Below are 18,007 nucleotides of genomic sequence, written 5' to 3'. Positions count from 1 at the left end.
TTCCCCGAACTATCGAGTCCCCAATAACTATTGCTCTGCTCTTCTCCACCCTTCCCTTCTGAGCAATGGGGACAGGCTCCGTGCCAGAAGCCTGAACCCCATTGCTTACCCCTGGTAAGTCATGCCCCCCACAAGTATCCAAAACGGTATACTTGTTCTTGAGAGGAACGGCCGCAGGGGGTCCCTGCACTGGCTGCTTCCTCCCAGTCCCCCTCACTGTCACCCATCTGTCTGCAATCTGTCTGCAATACTTCCCTAAAGCTCCGATCTATGACCCCCTCTGCCTCCCGATTGATCCTAAGTTCATCCAACTCCAGTTCCAGTTCCCTAACACGGTCTTGGAGGAGCTGGAGATGGGTGCACTTCCTGCAAGTGTAATCAGCAATGACGACTATGGCATCCCTCACCTCAAACATGTTGCAAGAGAAACATTGCACTGCCTTCACTGCCATCCCTCTAAAAGTAATCTTTTAAAAAAAAAACTAGGTCTAAAGAATAGAACAAACAAAATGCAGCACTTACCTGCTTACCACAACGGGTCTTATTATTAGGTTAGAGGAGGAGGAATAGCATGACAGCTGTACTGAGGGAGGATATTCCTGGAAGTACATCCAGGCAAGTTATTTGGGTGGAACTGAGAAATAAGAAAGGGATGATCACCTTATTGGGATTGTATTACAGACCCCCTAATAGTCAGAGGGAAATTGAGAAACAAATTTGTAAGGAGATTTCAGTTATCTCTAAGAATAATATGGTGGTTTATTAGGGGATTTTTAACTTTCCAAATATAGATTGGGACTGCCGTAGTGTTAAGGGTGTAGATGGAGAGGAATTTAAGTGTGTTTAAGAAAATTTTCTGATTCAGTATCTGGAAGTACCTACTAGAGGAGGTGTAAAACTTGACCTACTCTTGGCAAATAAGGCAGGGAAGGTGACTGAGGTGTCAGTGGGGGAGCACTTTGAGGCCAGCAACCATAATTCTAATAGTTTATAAAATAGTGATGGAAAAGGATAGATCAGATCTAAAAGTTGAAGTTCTAAACTAGAGGAAGGCTAATTTTGATGGTATTAGGCAAGAACTTTCGAAAGCTGATTGGGGGCAATGTTTGCAGGTCAAGGGACGGCACGGTGGCTCAGTGGTTAGCACTGCTGCCTCACAGCGTCAGAGACCTGGGTTCAATTCCCGCTTTAGGCGACTCTCTGTGTGGAGTTTGCACATTCTCCCCGTGTCTGCGTGGGTTTCCTCCGGGAGCTCCGGTTTCCTCCCACAATCCGAAAAATGTGCAGTTTAGGTGAATTGGCCATGTTAAATTGCCCGTAATGTTAGGTGTAGGGGAATGGGTCTGGATGAGTCGCGCTTCGGCGGGTCGGTGTGGACTTGTTGGGCCGAAGGGCCTGTTTCCACACTGTAAGTTATCTAAAAAAAAAAGTAATTAAAGAAAAAATGGGAAGCCTTCAGAAATGAGATAATGAGAATGCAGAGACAGTATATTCCTGTTAGGGTGAAAGGAAAAGCGTGTAGGTGTAGGGAATGCTGAATGACTAAAGAAATTGAGGATGTGATTGAGAAAACGAAGGAAGCATATATCAGGTATAGACAAAATAGATCGAATGAATCTTTAGAAAAGTATAAAGGCACTAGGAGTATACTTAAGACGGAAATCAGGTAGGCAAAAAGGGGACATGAAATTGCTTTGGCAAATCGAGTCAAGGAGAATCCAAAGGTTTTTTTACAAATTAATGATAAAAGGATAACTAAGGAGAGAATAGGGCCCCTCAAAGATCAACAAGGCGGCCTTTGTGTGGAGCCGCAGAAAATGGGGGAGATACTAAACGAGTATTAGTTTGGAAGAAGTAACTAGACAAGGGAGTATTCAGTGAATGGTAGGACACTACAAAGCTCAGAGGAACAAAAGGATCTTTGGGTAATTGTCCACAAATCCCTGAAGGTGGCAAAGTAGATTAATAAAGTATTTAAGAAGGTATATGGGACGCTTGCTTTTATCAATCAAGGCACACATAATAATAGGAAGGTCATATTGAAACTGTACACAACTTTAGTTAGGCCACAGCAAGAGTACTGTGTGCAGTTCTGGTCACCACACTATAGGATTACATTGAAGGGGGTGCAAAGCAGATTCAGCAGTTTGTTTCCTAAGAAAGATTATCTTCTCTATGAAGAGAAGCTGGATAAACTTGGGTTGTTTTGAGAAGGTTGAGGGTAAACCTGACAGAAGTGTATAAGCTTATTAGGGCTATAGGCAGCGTAGATAGAAAGCAGCTGTTCCCCTTAGTTGAAGGATCACCAACAAGGAGACACACTTCTAAGGTGGAAGGCAGGATGCTTAGAGAGGACTTGAAAAAAATCTTTTTCATCAGGAGGGTGGTGGGGGTCTGGAATACTCTGCCTGGGAGATGGGTAACCTCACAACCTTTAAAAAGTAATTGGATGAGCACTTGAAATGTCATAACATTCAACGTTATGGGCCTGGTGCTGGAAAGTGGGCGAGTATAGATTTAACATAACTTGGAGATACAGACTTGATGGACTGAACGACTGCTCTGTACAGACGTTTCTATGATTCTAAAAACAATTTGTCTAGATATGCCAAAGAAACTCTGAAGCACTCTGCCTATTTAAAAGGTTTCTCATTCTCCATGAAATGCTGCAGTAGGTACCCCATTACCAAACTGAATTTGTATGGGCACACAATGCAGGTTCTTGGCCTCCTCCATCGCCAGACCATGGCAACACGACGCCTGGAGGAAGAGCGACTCATCTTCCGCCTAGGAACCCTCCAACCACAAGGGATGAATGCAGATTTCTCCAGCTTCCTCATTTCCCCTCCCCCCACCTTTTCTCAGTCCCAACCCTCAGACTCAGCACCACCTTCTTGACCTGCAATCTTCTTCCCGACCTCTCCACCCCCACCCCCTCTCTGGCCTATCACCCTCACCTTAACCTCCTTCCACTTATCGCATTCCCAATGCCCCTCCCCCAAGTCCCTCCTCCCTACCTTTTATCTTAGCCTGCTTGGCACACCCTCCTCATTCCTGAAGAAGGGCTTATTCCTGAAACGTCGATTCTCCTTCTCCTTTGACCTGATCTGCTGCGCTTTTCCAGCAACACATTTTTAAGCACACACACCAATAATCTAACTTAGACCCAACCTGCATAATAAACTAATCACTATCAGTGAAACTAGGATCATGATTGGAGTAGACTAGTAGGGACAATCCTGTTGCCAACATCATCAGGTGGAGTGAATAGTCTTGAAAAGAATTGAAATCTTTAAAGACACTAAATTAAATATAAACGATTAATCTAGTTCAATGTTTCCAGTTTAAACCATGAAGGACTGGGGGAACTTTTCAGCATCCAATGTCAGTCATACATTTCCCCAGAAATTAGACCATTATTTTGTTGTACTCTCATAATAATTTACAAAAGGTGGAATACTTGTCCAATTATACTGACTTTAACAATTTCCCTTACCTTTTACATTTAGTGCTTGCGACATCATTGGAAGCACATGTGCTTTTTTCAGAAATCGAGTGTCATTATGATCTTTCTGTTTGCTACTGTCTCTCAAACCATTCTCAGTATGTTTTTCAGGGATATCTCTAAAATCACAGTTTTCATCTTGTGATGGGGAATTTGCAGAAAAAGGTGGGCAGTTAAAAATTGCGAGATTATTTAGAGTTTTGGTTGGCATCGGCATTTTAAATAATCTACAGAAAGACAGAAAATGTCTTTAAAAGTACAATGTATTTCAGATCTTATGAAATATCATTTTGTTTTAGACAGTGAGTACAATTAAGTTATTTATCATACGACTTAAAATACCAACAAAACAGTTTCAAGCATTTCAGCAGGTTTTTGATGCTTAAATTTAAAATATCCATGGTAAAAACGTGACCTTAGTACTTTAAATGAAAATCAGACATTAAATGGGGCCTGGAAGTAGGCTGGAGGGTAAAAGAGAAATTATTTACAGATGGAAATCCCAGAAATAAAGATTTCCTTAAATCCTAAATTATATGTCCACATTTTTTCAACAGTTTCCCACCTGACAGATCGACAAGCTGTGTGATTGTCATGAAGCAAAGTGGTTAGAGAATGGATATTAAACATGTCTGACATTATAATGATGGGTAAGTAGGGAAGTGTGTGTGGTATTCAGTTGATCAAGGGGCAATTGGAAATGGGGGAGGGTGGGACATTGTATAGGAAATAGTTGAACATCATGAGGGATGGTCAGACTGTCCCAATGCTCTAATCACAATGTGGTGAGCTTGTGCATGTGAAGAAACACTCCTGCTCCATCTATAGCAGCAAGTAGTGCAATAAAGGCAATACGCCCATTCATGAAACGATGTTGACTCTGCCTGGTTACCTTGAAATTTTCTAGAACAAGAGATCGTAGTTTTAAGATAAAGGGTAGCAGTTTTAAAACAGAGATGAGGAGATATTACTTCTCTCAAAGTGTGTGGAATTCACTAGCCAGAGTATGATGGATGCCAAGACATTGATTAACTTTAAGGAGAAGATAGGCAGATTTTTAATTACTAATAGGTTGAAGGGTTACGGACAGCCGTCAGGAAAGTGGAGTTGAGGCCAAGATGGGATCAGCCATGATTGTGTCAAGTGTCAAATGTCAAATGTCAAAGCAGTCTCGAGGACACAAAGATGTAATTTAATTTTCATTTTGAAGTCATACATTCTGTGCTTGTGTGAGAGGAACTTTAAGTTCACCATCAGGTCCAAACATTATGAAGCAACATTTTCTCTAAATGTAGCTTGACCAGTTGTAAAGGGATTGGGCTTGCCACCTATTGTTCCCACCCACTCCACCAGATCCCACTTAATAATTCTCCATGGAGTGTAAAAATAGGACAAGATGTAAAATGATCAGCTGCTCCAACCTCGACAGCTGGGTTAAGTCAGAATTAAAATATCTCATCTTGACTGGCTGATATACCTATTTGGACATTTCTTCTAAACTAAGTTTGTTTGCAATCAGTCACATCTATGCTTGATATACACTTTCTGATCAAAACCTCTTGCATCTTGAAATTTGATTGTTGAAAGGTACAAATATTGTCAAGTCTCGGCATAGAAAAACATTGGAACCTTTGCATAATACAAAATGGAAAAGATTACCTTTTTCTGGACAAAGAAGGAGCACTTTCATCCTTCGCCTCAGCTTTATGATGTGAAGTAGTAAGACAATTCAAATTATCAAATGTCTCTTCATGTTGATGTCTGCTGTGACCTTTACTGTTGTCATTTAACAGGGTAGTTGAAAGAACAGAATTGTCACTTCTGAACCTAAGCTGAGATTGATCTTTGAGGGAGTTATTTAACGCTATTTCAAATGTTTTATGTTTGATAGGGGCATGCATATATTGGCAATCAAAAACCATTTGTGATTGGCATTCATCTTCAGCTTTCTTCTTTAAAGGAGGCACAAATCTCCTTCTTTGTGACTGATGGATGCCTGCAACAACAAAAATGAGCAAGACATACTGACTGACAGGGTAAACTGACTGACTCAGGCAGAGTCGAAAACATTTTACAGAATAATAAAATACAAAATGCAAAATTAGTCAATACTAAAATTTTTAAAAATTAATGAATACACAGAGTTTTGGTGGATGTGCAGTGAATTTTTTTGATCAGTATATAAAGGTTAAGCAACAATAAATAAGTGTTAGTAGGTAACACTTCTCACATAATTATGATTCAGGTCCAATCTTTAACGATTAACTCAATAAAGCTTCAATAAAGCTGATTATTCTATGAGAAAATGTGGCAGAAGTAGAATTCATAATAGTTTTCACATCCATGAAAAATTAATTTTTCCAGGTTTGCATGAAGGGGGCAGGGAAATGAGAGCACAGGAATGCTGCTTCTGAAAGTTGGTTCAGCTTACATGGATGTACTGTCCCACACTGTAAAAGTTTACAATTCTATCATTCCCTTTTCTTATACACAGTAAAATATACAAAGTATGGATTTGCAAACAATTTCAGATTCCAAAACAAAAATCTGTATTACTCTGGATTTATTCTTTCTTCATACTTTTTCAAAATAAAAAGAAATTCTCAGAATTTCTTGACTTATATTCTTTCATTTCTCTTTATGCTTCATGTCATGTTTTTACCCTTCAGCTTTTAGGAACAAGAGTAGGACACTCAACCCATCAAGCCTCTCTTGCCATTCGAGATTGCAGTTTATTATTTTCCCAATAACACCTTCCTGTACTTGCATATTCTTAATGTCATAAGTCTCCAGAGGTCTACTGAGTTCTGTCTTGAAATTGCTCAATGATAGATTCCATAGCCCTCATGAGCAGAGAATTCGAAACTTTGTTCATCTTCTGAGTAAAGAAAATCCTCTTATCAAGGTCTTAAATAGTGGTTGTTGAGTCACCAGCAATGGAAAATATCCTATCCAGATCCATCCTGTTGGACCTGGTCCAAATTTTGTAAGTTTTAATAAAATTGACTTTCTTTATTTGAAACTCTTAAGCATAGAAAGGCCAATTTCCTCAATTTCTCCTCTGGACATAGAGTCATAGAGATGTACAGCATGGAAACAGACCCTTCGGTCCAACTTGTCCGTACCGACCAGATATCCCAACCCAATCTAGTCCTATCTGCCAGTACCTGGCCCATATCCCTCCAAACCCTTCCTATTCATATACCCATCCAAATGCCTTTTAAATGTTGCAATTGTACCAGCCTCCACATCCTCTGGCAGCTCATTCCATACACGTACCACCCTCTGCGTGAAAAAGTTGCCCCTTAGGTCTCTTTCCCCTCTCACCCTAAACCTATACCCTCTCGTTCTGGATTCCCTGACCCCAGGGAAAAGACTTTGCCTATTTACCCTATCCATGCCCCTCATAATTTTGTAAACCTCAACAAGATCACCCCTCAGCCTTCAACACTCCAACGCTCCAGCCTGTTCAACCTCTCCCTATAGCTCAAATCCTCCAACCCTGGCAACATCCTTGTAAATCTTTTCTGAAAGCTTTCAAGTTTCACAGCATCTTTCCGATAGGAAGGAGACCAGAATTGCACAATATTCCAACAGTGGCCTAACCACCAGAATTGCACAATATTCCAACAGTGGCCTAACCAATGTCCTGTACAGCCTCAATATGACCTCTCAACTCCTGTACTCAATACTCTAACCAATAAAGGAAAGCATACCAAACACCTTTTTCACTATCCTATCTACCTACGACTCCACTTTCAAGGAGCTATGAACCTGTGCCCCAAGGTCTCTTTGTTCAGCAACACTCCCGAGAACCTTCCCATTAAGTGTAGAAGTCCTACTGAAATTTGCTTTCCCAAAATGCAGCACCTCGCATTTATGTAAATTATACTCCATCTGCCACTCCTCTGCCCATTGGCCCATGTGATCAAGATCCCATTGTACTCTGAGGTAACCTCCTTCGCTGGCCACAACACTTCCAATTTTGGTGTCATCTGCAAACTTACTAACTATATCTCTTATGCTTACATCCAAATCATTTTTATAAATGACCAAATGTAGTGGACCCAGCACTGATCCTTGTGGCACTCCACTGGTCACAGGCCTTCAGTCTGAAAACAACCCTCCACCACCACCCTCTGTCTTCTACCTTTGAGCCAGTTCTGTATCCAAATGGCTAGTTCTCCCTGTGTTCCATGAGATCTAACCTTGCTAACCAGTCTCCCCTTAGGGACAGGACGTACATGTATTTGAAAGGCAAGGACTGATTAGGTATAGTCAACATGGCGTTGTGCGTGGGAAATCACGTCTCATAAACTTGATTGAGTTTTTTGAAGAATTAACAAAGGGGATTGATGAGGACAGAGTTGTAGATGTGATCTATGTAGACTTCAGTAAGGCATTCGACAAGGTTTCCCATGGGAGACTGGTTATCATGGTTAGATCTCACAGAATACAGGGAGAACTAGCCATTTTGAAACAGAAGTGGCTCAAAGGTAGAAGACAGAGGATGGTGGTGGAAGGTTGTTTTTCAGACTGGAGGCCTGTGACCAGTGGAGTGTCACAAGGATCAGTGCTCGGTCCACTAGTTTTTATCCATTTATACAAATGACTTGGATGTGAGCCTAAGAGGTATTGTCAGTAAGTTTACAGATGACACCAAAATTGGAGGTGTAGAGGACAGCAAAGAAGGTTACCTCAGATTACAACAGGATCTTGATACTGCCCTAGTGTTAAGGGTTTAAATGGAAAGGAATTTGTTAAGTGTATACAAGACAATTTTCTGATTCAGTATGTGAATGTACCTACTAGAGAAGGTGCAAAACTTGACTTACTCTTGGGAAATAAGGCAGGGCAGGTGACTGAGGTGTCAGTGGGGGAGCACTTTGGGGCCAGCAACCATAATTCTATTAGATTTAAAATAATGATGGAAAAGGTTAGATCAGGTCTAAATGTTGAAGCTCTAAATTGGAGAAAGGTCAATTTTGACGGTATTAGGCAAGAACTTTCGAAAGCTGATTGGGGGCAGATGTTTGCAGGTAAAGGGACGGCTGGAAAATAGGAAACCTTCAGAAATGAGAAAACGAGAATCCAGCGAAAGTATATTCCTGTTCGGGTGAAAGGAAAAGCTGATAGGTATAGCGAATGCTGGATGACTAAAGAAATTGAGGGTTTGGTTAAGAAAAAGGAAGCATATATAACGTATAGACAGGATAGATCGAGTGAATCCTTAGAAGAGTATAAAGGAAGTAGGAGTATACTTAAGAGGGAAATCAGGAGGGCAAAAAGTGGACATGAGATAGCTCTGGCAAATAGAATTAAGGAGAATCCAAAGAGTTTTTACAAATACATTAAAGGACAAAAGGATAACTCGGGAGAGAATAGGGCAACTCAAAGATCAACAAGACGACCTTTGTGTGGAGCCGCAGAAAATGAGGATACTAAATGAGTATTTTGCATCAGTATTTACTGTGGAAAAGGATATGGAAGATATAGACTGTTGACATCTTGCAAAATGTCCAGATTACAGAGGAGGAAGTGCTGGATATCTTGAAATGGTTAAAGGCTAAATCCCCAGGACCTGATCAGGTGTACCCGAGCACTCTGTGGGAAGCTAGAGATGTGATATTTGTATCATCAATAGCCACAAGTGAGGTGCCGGAAGACTGGAGGTTGGCTAACGTGGTGCCACTGTTTAAGAAGGGTGGTAAGGATAAGCCATGGAACTCTCGACCAGTGAGCCTGACCTCGGTGGTGGGCAAGTTGTTGGAGGGAATCCTGAGGGACAGGATGTACATGTATTTGGAAAGGCAAGGACTGATTAGGGATAGTCAACATGGTTTTGTGTGTGGGAAATGATGTCTCACAAACTTCATTGAGTTTTTTGAGGAAGTAACAAAGAAGATTAGTGAGGGCAGAGCAGTAGATGTGATCTATATGGACTTCAGTCAGGTGTAAGACAAGGTTCCCCATGGGAGACTGATTAGCAAAGTTAGATCTCATGAAATAAAGGGATAACTAGCCATTTGGATACAGAACTGGCTCAAAGGTAGAAGACAGAGGGTGGTGGTGGAGGGTTGTTTTACAAACTGGAGGCCTGTGACCAGTGGAGTGCCACAAGGATCGTGCTGGGTCCTCTACTTTTTGTCATTTATATAAATGATTTGGATGCGAGCATAAGAGGTACAGTTAGTAAGTTTGCAGATGACACCAAACTTGGAGGTGTAGTGGACAGCAAAAAGGGTTACCTTGGATTACAACAGGATCTTGACCAGATGGGCCAATGGGCTGAGAAGTGGCAGATGGAGTTTAATTCAGATAACTGCGAGGAGCTGCATTTTGGGAAAGCAAATCTTAGCAGGCCTTATACACTTAATGAAATATTGCGTGCAATTCTGGTCTCCTTCCTATTGGAAAGATGTTGTGAAACTTGAAAGGGTTCAGAAAAGATTTACAAGGATGTTGCCAAGGTTGGAAGATTTGAGCTATAGGGAGAAGCTGAACAGGCTGGGGCTGTTTTCCCTGGTGCATCGGAGGCTGAGGGGTGACCTTATAGAGGTTTACAAAATTATGAGGGGCATGTGTAGGGTAAATAGGCAAAATCTTTTCCCTGGGGTTGGGGAGTCCAGAACTAGAGGGCATAGGTTTAGGGTGAGAGGGGAAAGATAAAAAAGAGTCCTAAGGGGCAACCTTTTCACGCAGAGAGTGGTACGTATATTGAATGAGCTGCCAGAGGATGTGGTGGAGGCTGGTACAATTGCAACATTTAAGAGGCGTTTGAATGGGTATATGAATAGGAAGGATTTGGAGGGATACGGGCCAGGCGCTGGCAGGTGGGACTAGACTGGGTGTGGAAATCTGGTCGGCATGGACGGGTTGGACCGAAGGGTCTGTTTCCATGCTGTACATCTCTATGACTCTATGAGATGGGCCAATGGGCTGAGAAGTGGCTGATGGAGTTTAAATTAGATAAATGCGAGGTGCTGCATTTAGGGAAAAAAAATCTTAGCAAGACTTATACATTTATTGGCAAGATCCTCAGGAGTGTTGCTGAACAAAGAGACCTTGGAGTGCAGGTTCATAGCTCCTTGAAAGTGGAGTCGCAGGTAGAAAGAATAGTGAAGAAGGCTTTTGGTATGCTTTCCTTTATTGGTCAGAGTATTGAGTACAGGAGTTGGGAGGTCATGTTGCAGCTGTACAGGACATTGCACTGTTGGAATATTGCGTGCAATTCTGTTTTCTTTCCTATCGGAAAGATGCTGTGAAACCTGAAAGGGTTCAGAAAAGATTTACAGGGATGTTGCCAGGGTTGGAGGATTTGAGCTATAGGGAGAGGCTGAACAGACTAAGGCCATTTTCCCTGGAGCGTCGGAGGCTAAGGGGTGATCTTATAGAGGTTTAGTTATGAGGGGCATGGATAGCATAAATAGACAAAGTCTTCTCCCTGGGTGGAGGAGTCCATAACTAGAGGGCATAGGTTTCGGGTGAGATGGGAAAGATATAAAAGAGACCTAAGGGGCAACTCTTGCACACAGAGGGTGGTAAGTGTATGGTACATGGGGAACCTTGTTGAACGCCTTACTGAAGTCCATATAGATCACGTCCACCGCTCTGCCCTCATCAATCCTCTTGTTACTTCTTCAAAAAGCTCAATCAAGTTTGAGAGACTTTATTTCCAATGCACAAAGCCATGCTGGCTATCCCTAATCAGTGCTTGCCTTTCCACTCTCTCAGGATTCTGTCTGCTAACTTTTAGTGATTCATGAACAATGAAACTCAGATGTCTTCAGACATTCGTACTCTCTAATATCTGACCATTTATGAAATATTATTCCTTTATTTTATTTCTCCCAAAGAGAGTAACTGTACAGTTATATTATACTTCATCTGTCATGTTCTAGTCCATTCACCTAGCCTTGCCCAAGTCCTCCTGAAGCTTCGTTGTATCCTCCTCACAACTCATATTCTCACCTAGTTTGGCATCATCAGTAAATTTGGAAATATCACAATTGATCCCCACATCCAAATAACTTCATACTCTCTGCTTTCTCGCTATTAACCAATTCTTAATACATAACATTATTCTCCCCAAAAACCACAAGCTTTAATTTTACTTACTAACCAGCTTTGTGGCATCTTATCAAAAGTTTTCTGAAATTCCAAATACATTGCATCAACTCGTTCCTCTTCTCTAAAATCACATATTGTCAAACAATAATTTTAATCTCCACTAAATTACTCCACTTACTTTTCTCTTACCTACTTACCTTCAAACATTTGCACATATTTCTTCCTTTACAATCAATTGGATATATTTTAAAATTATACATTTTCCCTATAAAGCAGATGGGATATACAAAAACGAATTCATAAGCTGAAGAGTGATAAGGTATTGCAGAAAGAACAGAAAAAGTGAAACCATAATAAGAAAAGGCAGTGATCCACAAATATATTGCTAAACAAAGCTGAACTGTATCAAGCCATAATGTTCACTTTCCATTACATTTTCATCATACCTTCATGCTGCAGGGAAGATTTAACAAGGATCTGCTGCTGTTAAGCAGGAGGTGCGATATTGAGTATGCAGACTGATATGCTTTATTCACAGCAGGATGAAATTTCCGGTCAGAAAAAATGCCAGTCTGCAATAGTGGCCAGCAAAATCTCCTAAGGCTCCTAAAATTATTCAAGTAGGTCTCTCATTGATTTTATGATTTTCTACCTACTTCCCCACTGGCAAAAGCGTTTCCCATTGGAACTAGCTCTGTATTCTGTTTAGTCTTTTGGATAAAGCTGATAAAATGGGAATATTCCCGCAAAATCTTTGATTAGAACGTTTTAGTTTTTACATTATTAATATTGTTGTTTGGTTCTGACATTGTACAGTTGCACTGCTCTTCCAAGTGTTACTTTGTTTGAAAATTAACAAGGTAAAAATTAGTTTGGGAGTTCCAAGCACATTGCGAAATTTGGAAGAGGGCAAAGCAAATCTTGAAGGGACAAGAAATGCAAATGTAAAGAACATTTGCATCATGCACACAATCGTCTGAGCTTCGAATGAGGAAGAGACCTGTGTGGCAACTTTACTTCACAAAGTAGATCTTCACATAGATATACCATTTACTGGGATGGCAATATTCAAATAACTTGTCTGTAACACTCATTGTTGTATATGAAACTTGCAGCATTTGGATCCTTTAAGCCATCAACCATATAGTTATAAATCAAATCAATGAATTAGCTGTCCATAGATGCATTAAATAGATGATGCTTTGAGTAGACGGTGGATTTATCTCTTCTCCTGTGAAAATCAGGAAACAGCAAAAGAAGGTACACAATGTTTCCCAGACACCAGGTTCCTATGATTGGGCACTATCATAGTTTTAACACATGTATCATACGAACAGTTGAGCTTGACTGCCACATCTTGAATGTCAAAGCATACTGCTTTTCTTTGAAGAAGATGCCTTTATGTGACAAACAGGATAACCCTTCTTTGCACCACCACACAAAATAATAGGCATATCTTGTCAGGCATTAAACAATGAAGTCAAATGCTGCACCACTTCAACACTTTTGCACATGATCCATTTTACTCTTCCAAAATTCCTGTCACTTCATTTTGAAATTTTATGAAGGCTGAAATAACATTATTCCTCAATAAGCAACAACTTATTTCAAATGCACACATCCCTTCAATCAACTAATCAAAGTTTACACACACCTACAATTAGCTACTGTGAGACCAAAAATATGCTGCAAGCTCGTGTCAATTTTTCAAAGGAGCTGATCCTACAAAATTACGGAACATTTCAGTGTGCTGCAAGCAAGATTGATGAAGCAATCAGGCATATGCAGCACAGATTTTGCTGGAAATGCAAAAAATCAAGGCTTACACATAGATACTGTCCCCCATGGAACTTTAACCCATGAATTGGAACAGATATAAAATACCAAATACACAGTAACATGAATTTGCAAATGCCTTGGAGGTGACAGTACATCACTACATATTGCATTTCATCACCATACATTTAATTGGCTACTCATAAAAGCAAAATTAGAGTGAGGACTGCCTTGATGAGAAGTGAATAGATCCCTCATTATATTGGCCATAACCATACAGCATCTTTGTAGTAATGCTTGTACTCAAAGACCTGCACAGTAGTTTGTGTATATTTATTGATGTTCCATTCATTCATCAGGGCTTTTTGGAAAGTGTTTATTTCTTAAAATGTGAGACAGTTATTATTTAATTAATTCCAATCATTCTCTGTAATTTTCTTCAATTTCATCTGACCCAAAAAGTCAGTTAAATTATGATAAATGTTAGTGCATGTAATTAGATCTGGCGTTTGAGCAAATTGTGGATATACTTACAAATTAAGCGCGGAAGTACCATTTCGCCCTCCAAGTTTGCTCCACCATTCAATAAGATTATCACTGATTTGTTTTAACTAATGCAGTCCTATCTACTTCCAATAGACTTCATTTCATTGCCTAACTAAAATGTATCTACTCCATCTTTTAAAAAGAGGCACAGAGTTCCAAAGTCACATAATCCTCAGAAAAGAATTCTCCTAATCTCTGTGCTAAACTAATATTGAAACAGTACTCCCTGGTTATGGGCTCACTCACAAGAGTAATCATCATTTCCAGATTCAACTTGTCAGGACTTTAGAGTCTTATATACTTCAATTAAGTTACCCTTTATTCTTCTATGTGAAAACAAGTCTAGTCTGCTCATTGTTTCCTTTTAAGACAATGTACTCATCCAGATATCGGTGTAGTGAGCCTCCTTTGAACTGCCCTGAATGTAATTACATCCTTCCTTAAATACAGAGATGAAAACTGCACACAGTATACAAGATGCAGTCTTGCCAATGTCCTGAAGCATAATATCCCTACTTTTATGCTCAATTCCTTTAATAATAAAGGATGGTATTTCATTAGTCCCCTTAATTAAAAAACAAAACAATCGAACTGCAGATGCTGGAAATCAGAAACAAAAACAGTTCTGAAGAGTCACTGGACTGTTAACTCTGATTTCTCTCCACAGATGCTATTAGATTTGCTGAGTTTTTCCAGCAGTTTCTGCTTTTGTTTTTGTCTTTTTAATTACTTGCTTTGTCTGCATGCTACTTTTTGTGACTCATGTATAATGACATCGAGGTCACTCTGCACCTTGGAATTCTACACTCATTCTCCACTGACATAATGATTAGATTCCCTACAGTGTGGAATCAGGTCCTTCGGCCCAACCAGTCCACACCGTCCCTCTGAAGAGCAACCCACCCAGACCCATTTCCCTCTGACTAATGCACCTAACACTATGGGCAATTTAGTATGGCCAATTCACCTAACCTGCACGCCTTTGGATTTACTCTTTTTTTATTCTTCCTGCAAAAGTGAATATTTTCATATTCTCCCACATTATACTTCATTTGCCAGATATCTGCCCACTTACTCCAACCATTTATATCAGACTGTAACTTTCTTATGTCTTCTTTTACATCATCTGCAAATTTAGCAATCAGGCCTTCACTTGCCCCTCATCTAATCCAATGATATAAATTATGAAAGTTTGAGTACCCAGCACAGACCCCTGCGGGATCCCACTTGTTACATCCTGCCAATAAAAAGACCAATATTTGCATACTCCCTTGTCTTCCAGCCAATTTTCTATCCATGCAGATATGTTGTCTCCTACACCTTGTCCTTCTACTTTGTACAATAGCCTGTCATGAGGTACCTTGCCAAATGCATCTGAAAATCCAACTACAATAAGTCACCAGGTTCCCTTTTATGCACTTTGCACATTAAATCTTCAGACTCCAATAAATTGGTAAAACATGATCTTTCTTCCACAAAACCATGTTGACTCTTTCTGAATACTGTGAATTTTTATAAGTGTCCAGCTATGACCTCCTTAATGATTGACTCGAACACCGTCCTTGATGTAGAGCTGACTGACCTGTGGTTTCCTGTTCTCTGCCTCCCTTCCTTCTTGAATAGAGGTTCCCTACTTTCTACAATGATGGAACCTTTCCAGAACCGAGTGAATAACATGATTATTGGTATGACAATTAAGCCTTAGGAATTTAGCACGTTGTTTAAAAAGGCATTGGCTGATCGACAATGCTGGGGCCATGATTTACAATTAAGTGACAAGTGTTCATGCAGAGAATTATACAAGGTTAGAATGCCATACCCAAAAAGTATAAGTGCGATAAATCTTCTGAGAATTGACAAATTGATAGGGATTGCTGGTACCTAACAAAGGTAAAATGCCGTCTACTCTAATCCTATACATTATAAAATGTGAGCATTGTGTTGTTTCAAGAATAGAGGCAAAATGTATTCAGTCTGTGCTCAGGTTTCAGCGAAACAGTTCACTAAATTATGGTAGTAAAATGCTAAAACATTGGGGAATCTGGATTCAGCAACCATAGATTGTCAGCCTTGGTTCCATTTTCCAGTCACTTGGAGCAACTGCCAGAACATAAAATAGCACAGGAAGCACAGCAATTAATTCTAACTGTCCTGATATTAATTCTGTTAAACTAGAAAATATAAGTGTAGAGACTTTGGTGCAAAAATGTACACATGTACTGTAATATACAAGTGAGAAACTGATGAGAGCTTCCAAAAGCAATTTAAAGGCAAAATAATAATGATGAATGATTCAGAAATGAAGGTCGAAAGAAAATACTGTAAATGTAAATCTGAAATAAGAACTATAAAACCAGAAAATTCACAAGAGGTTTGGCAGTACCTGGAAATATAAATTACTAAAGATGCTATAGAATTTTTAAGTGGAAACATATTGTCAAAATGCTTTGATGAAAAATGTCTGAAACATCAGATATTTTTACTTAATGCACCAATCAACCTTGTGTATTACAGAAACTGAAATAGACAAGCCATGAAATAGTATGGTTACAAGAGCAAATCAGAGATTAGGAACCTGACATAAGTAACTCACCACCTAATTTTCACAAATTGTGGAACATGGAGTCATAGAGTCATAGAGATGTACAGCATGGAAACGGACCCTTCGGTCCAACTTATCCATGCCGACCAGATATGCTAACACAATCTAGTCCCACCTGCCAGCGCCTGGCTGATATCCCTCCAAACTGTTCCTATTCATATACCCATCCAGAAGCCTTTTACAATTGTACTAGACTCCACCACTTCCTCTGGAAGCTCATTCCATACACGTACCACCCTCTGCATGAAAAAGTTGCCCCTTTGGTCTCTTTTATATCTTTTCCTTCTCACCCTAAACTTATGTCTTCTAGCTCTGGACTCCCACACTCCATGCCCTTCATAATTTTATAAACCTCTATAAGATCACCCCTCAGCCTCCGACACTCCAGGGAAAACAGCCCCAGACTATTCAACCTTTCAATCCTCCAACCCTGGCAACATCCTTGTGAATCTTTTCTGAACCCTTTCAGGTTTCACAGCATCTTTCTGATAGGAAGGAGACCAGAATTACACACAATGTTCCAACAATGACCTAACCAATGTCCTGGACAGCTGCAACATGACCTCCCAACTCCTGTACTCAATACTCTGACCAATAAAGGAAAGCATACCAAACATCTTCTTCATTATCCTATCTCGCTGTGACTCCACTTTCAAGGAGCTATGAACCTGCATTCCAAGGTCTCTTTGTTCAGCAACACTCCCGAGGACTTTACCATTAAGTGGATAAGTCCTGCTAAGATTTGCTTTCCCAAAATGCAGCACCTCGCATTTATCGAATTAAACTCCATCTGCCACTCCTCAACCCATTGGCCCATCCGGTCCAGATCCTGTTGTAATCCGAGGTAACGCTCTTTGTTGTCCACTACACCTCCAATTTTGGTATCATCTGCAAACTTGCTAACTGTACTTCTTATGCTCGCATCCAAATCATTTATGTCAATGACAAAAAGTAGAGGACCCCGCACCGATCCTTGTGGCCTCCAGTCTGAAAAACAATCCTCCACCACCACCCTCTGTCTTCTACCCCTGAGCCAGTCCTGTATCCAAATGGCTAGTTCTCCCTTTATTCCATGAGATCTAACCTTGCTAATCAGTCTCACATGGGGAACATTGTCGAACGCCTTACTGAAGTCCATATATATCCCATCTACAGCTCTGCCCTCATTAATCCTCTTTGTTACTTCTTCAAAAAACTCAATCAAGTTTGTGAGACATGATTTCCCATGCACAAAGCCATGTTGACTAAGCCTAAAGTCCTTGCCTTTCCAAATACTTGTACCTCCTGCCCCTCAGGATTCCCTCCAACAACTTGCCCACCACTAACGTCAGGCTCACTGGTCTATAGTTCCCTGGTTTGTCCTTACCGCCCTTCTTAAACAGTGGCACCACGTTTGCCAACCTCCAGTCTTCCGGCACCTCACCTGTGACTATCGATGATACAAATATCTCAGCAAGAGGCCCAGCAATCACTTCTCTAGCTTCCCACAGAGTTCTCAGGTACACCTG

The 18,007-nt window shown here is 40.4% G+C and overlaps 1 protein-coding gene across 1 annotated transcript in view; it reads right to left on the bottom strand.

Annotated features, from left to right (window-relative positions):
• Nucleotides 1–18,007, bottom strand: part of hfm1 (helicase for meiosis 1) — a 201,026-nt gene that overhangs the window by 163,944 nt on the left and 19,075 nt on the right. Inside the window, exon 5 of the mRNA XM_043698772.1 lies at nucleotides 5,165–5,501. Coding sequence (XP_043554707.1) covers nucleotides 5,165–5,195 — 31 coding nt within the window. The 5' untranslated portion in view covers nucleotides 5,196–5,501. The remainder of the gene's footprint in view (nucleotides 1–5,164; nucleotides 5,502–18,007) is intronic.

The sequence above is a fragment of the Chiloscyllium plagiosum genome, chromosome 11 (genome assembly GCF_004010195.1).
Source record: "Chiloscyllium plagiosum isolate BGI_BamShark_2017 chromosome 11, ASM401019v2, whole genome shotgun sequence".
NCBI lineage: Eukaryota > Metazoa > Chordata > Chondrichthyes > Orectolobiformes > Hemiscylliidae > Chiloscyllium > Chiloscyllium plagiosum.
Note: the sequence above shows the minus strand (reverse complement) of the source record. Positions and strands in the feature narration are given on the sequence as shown.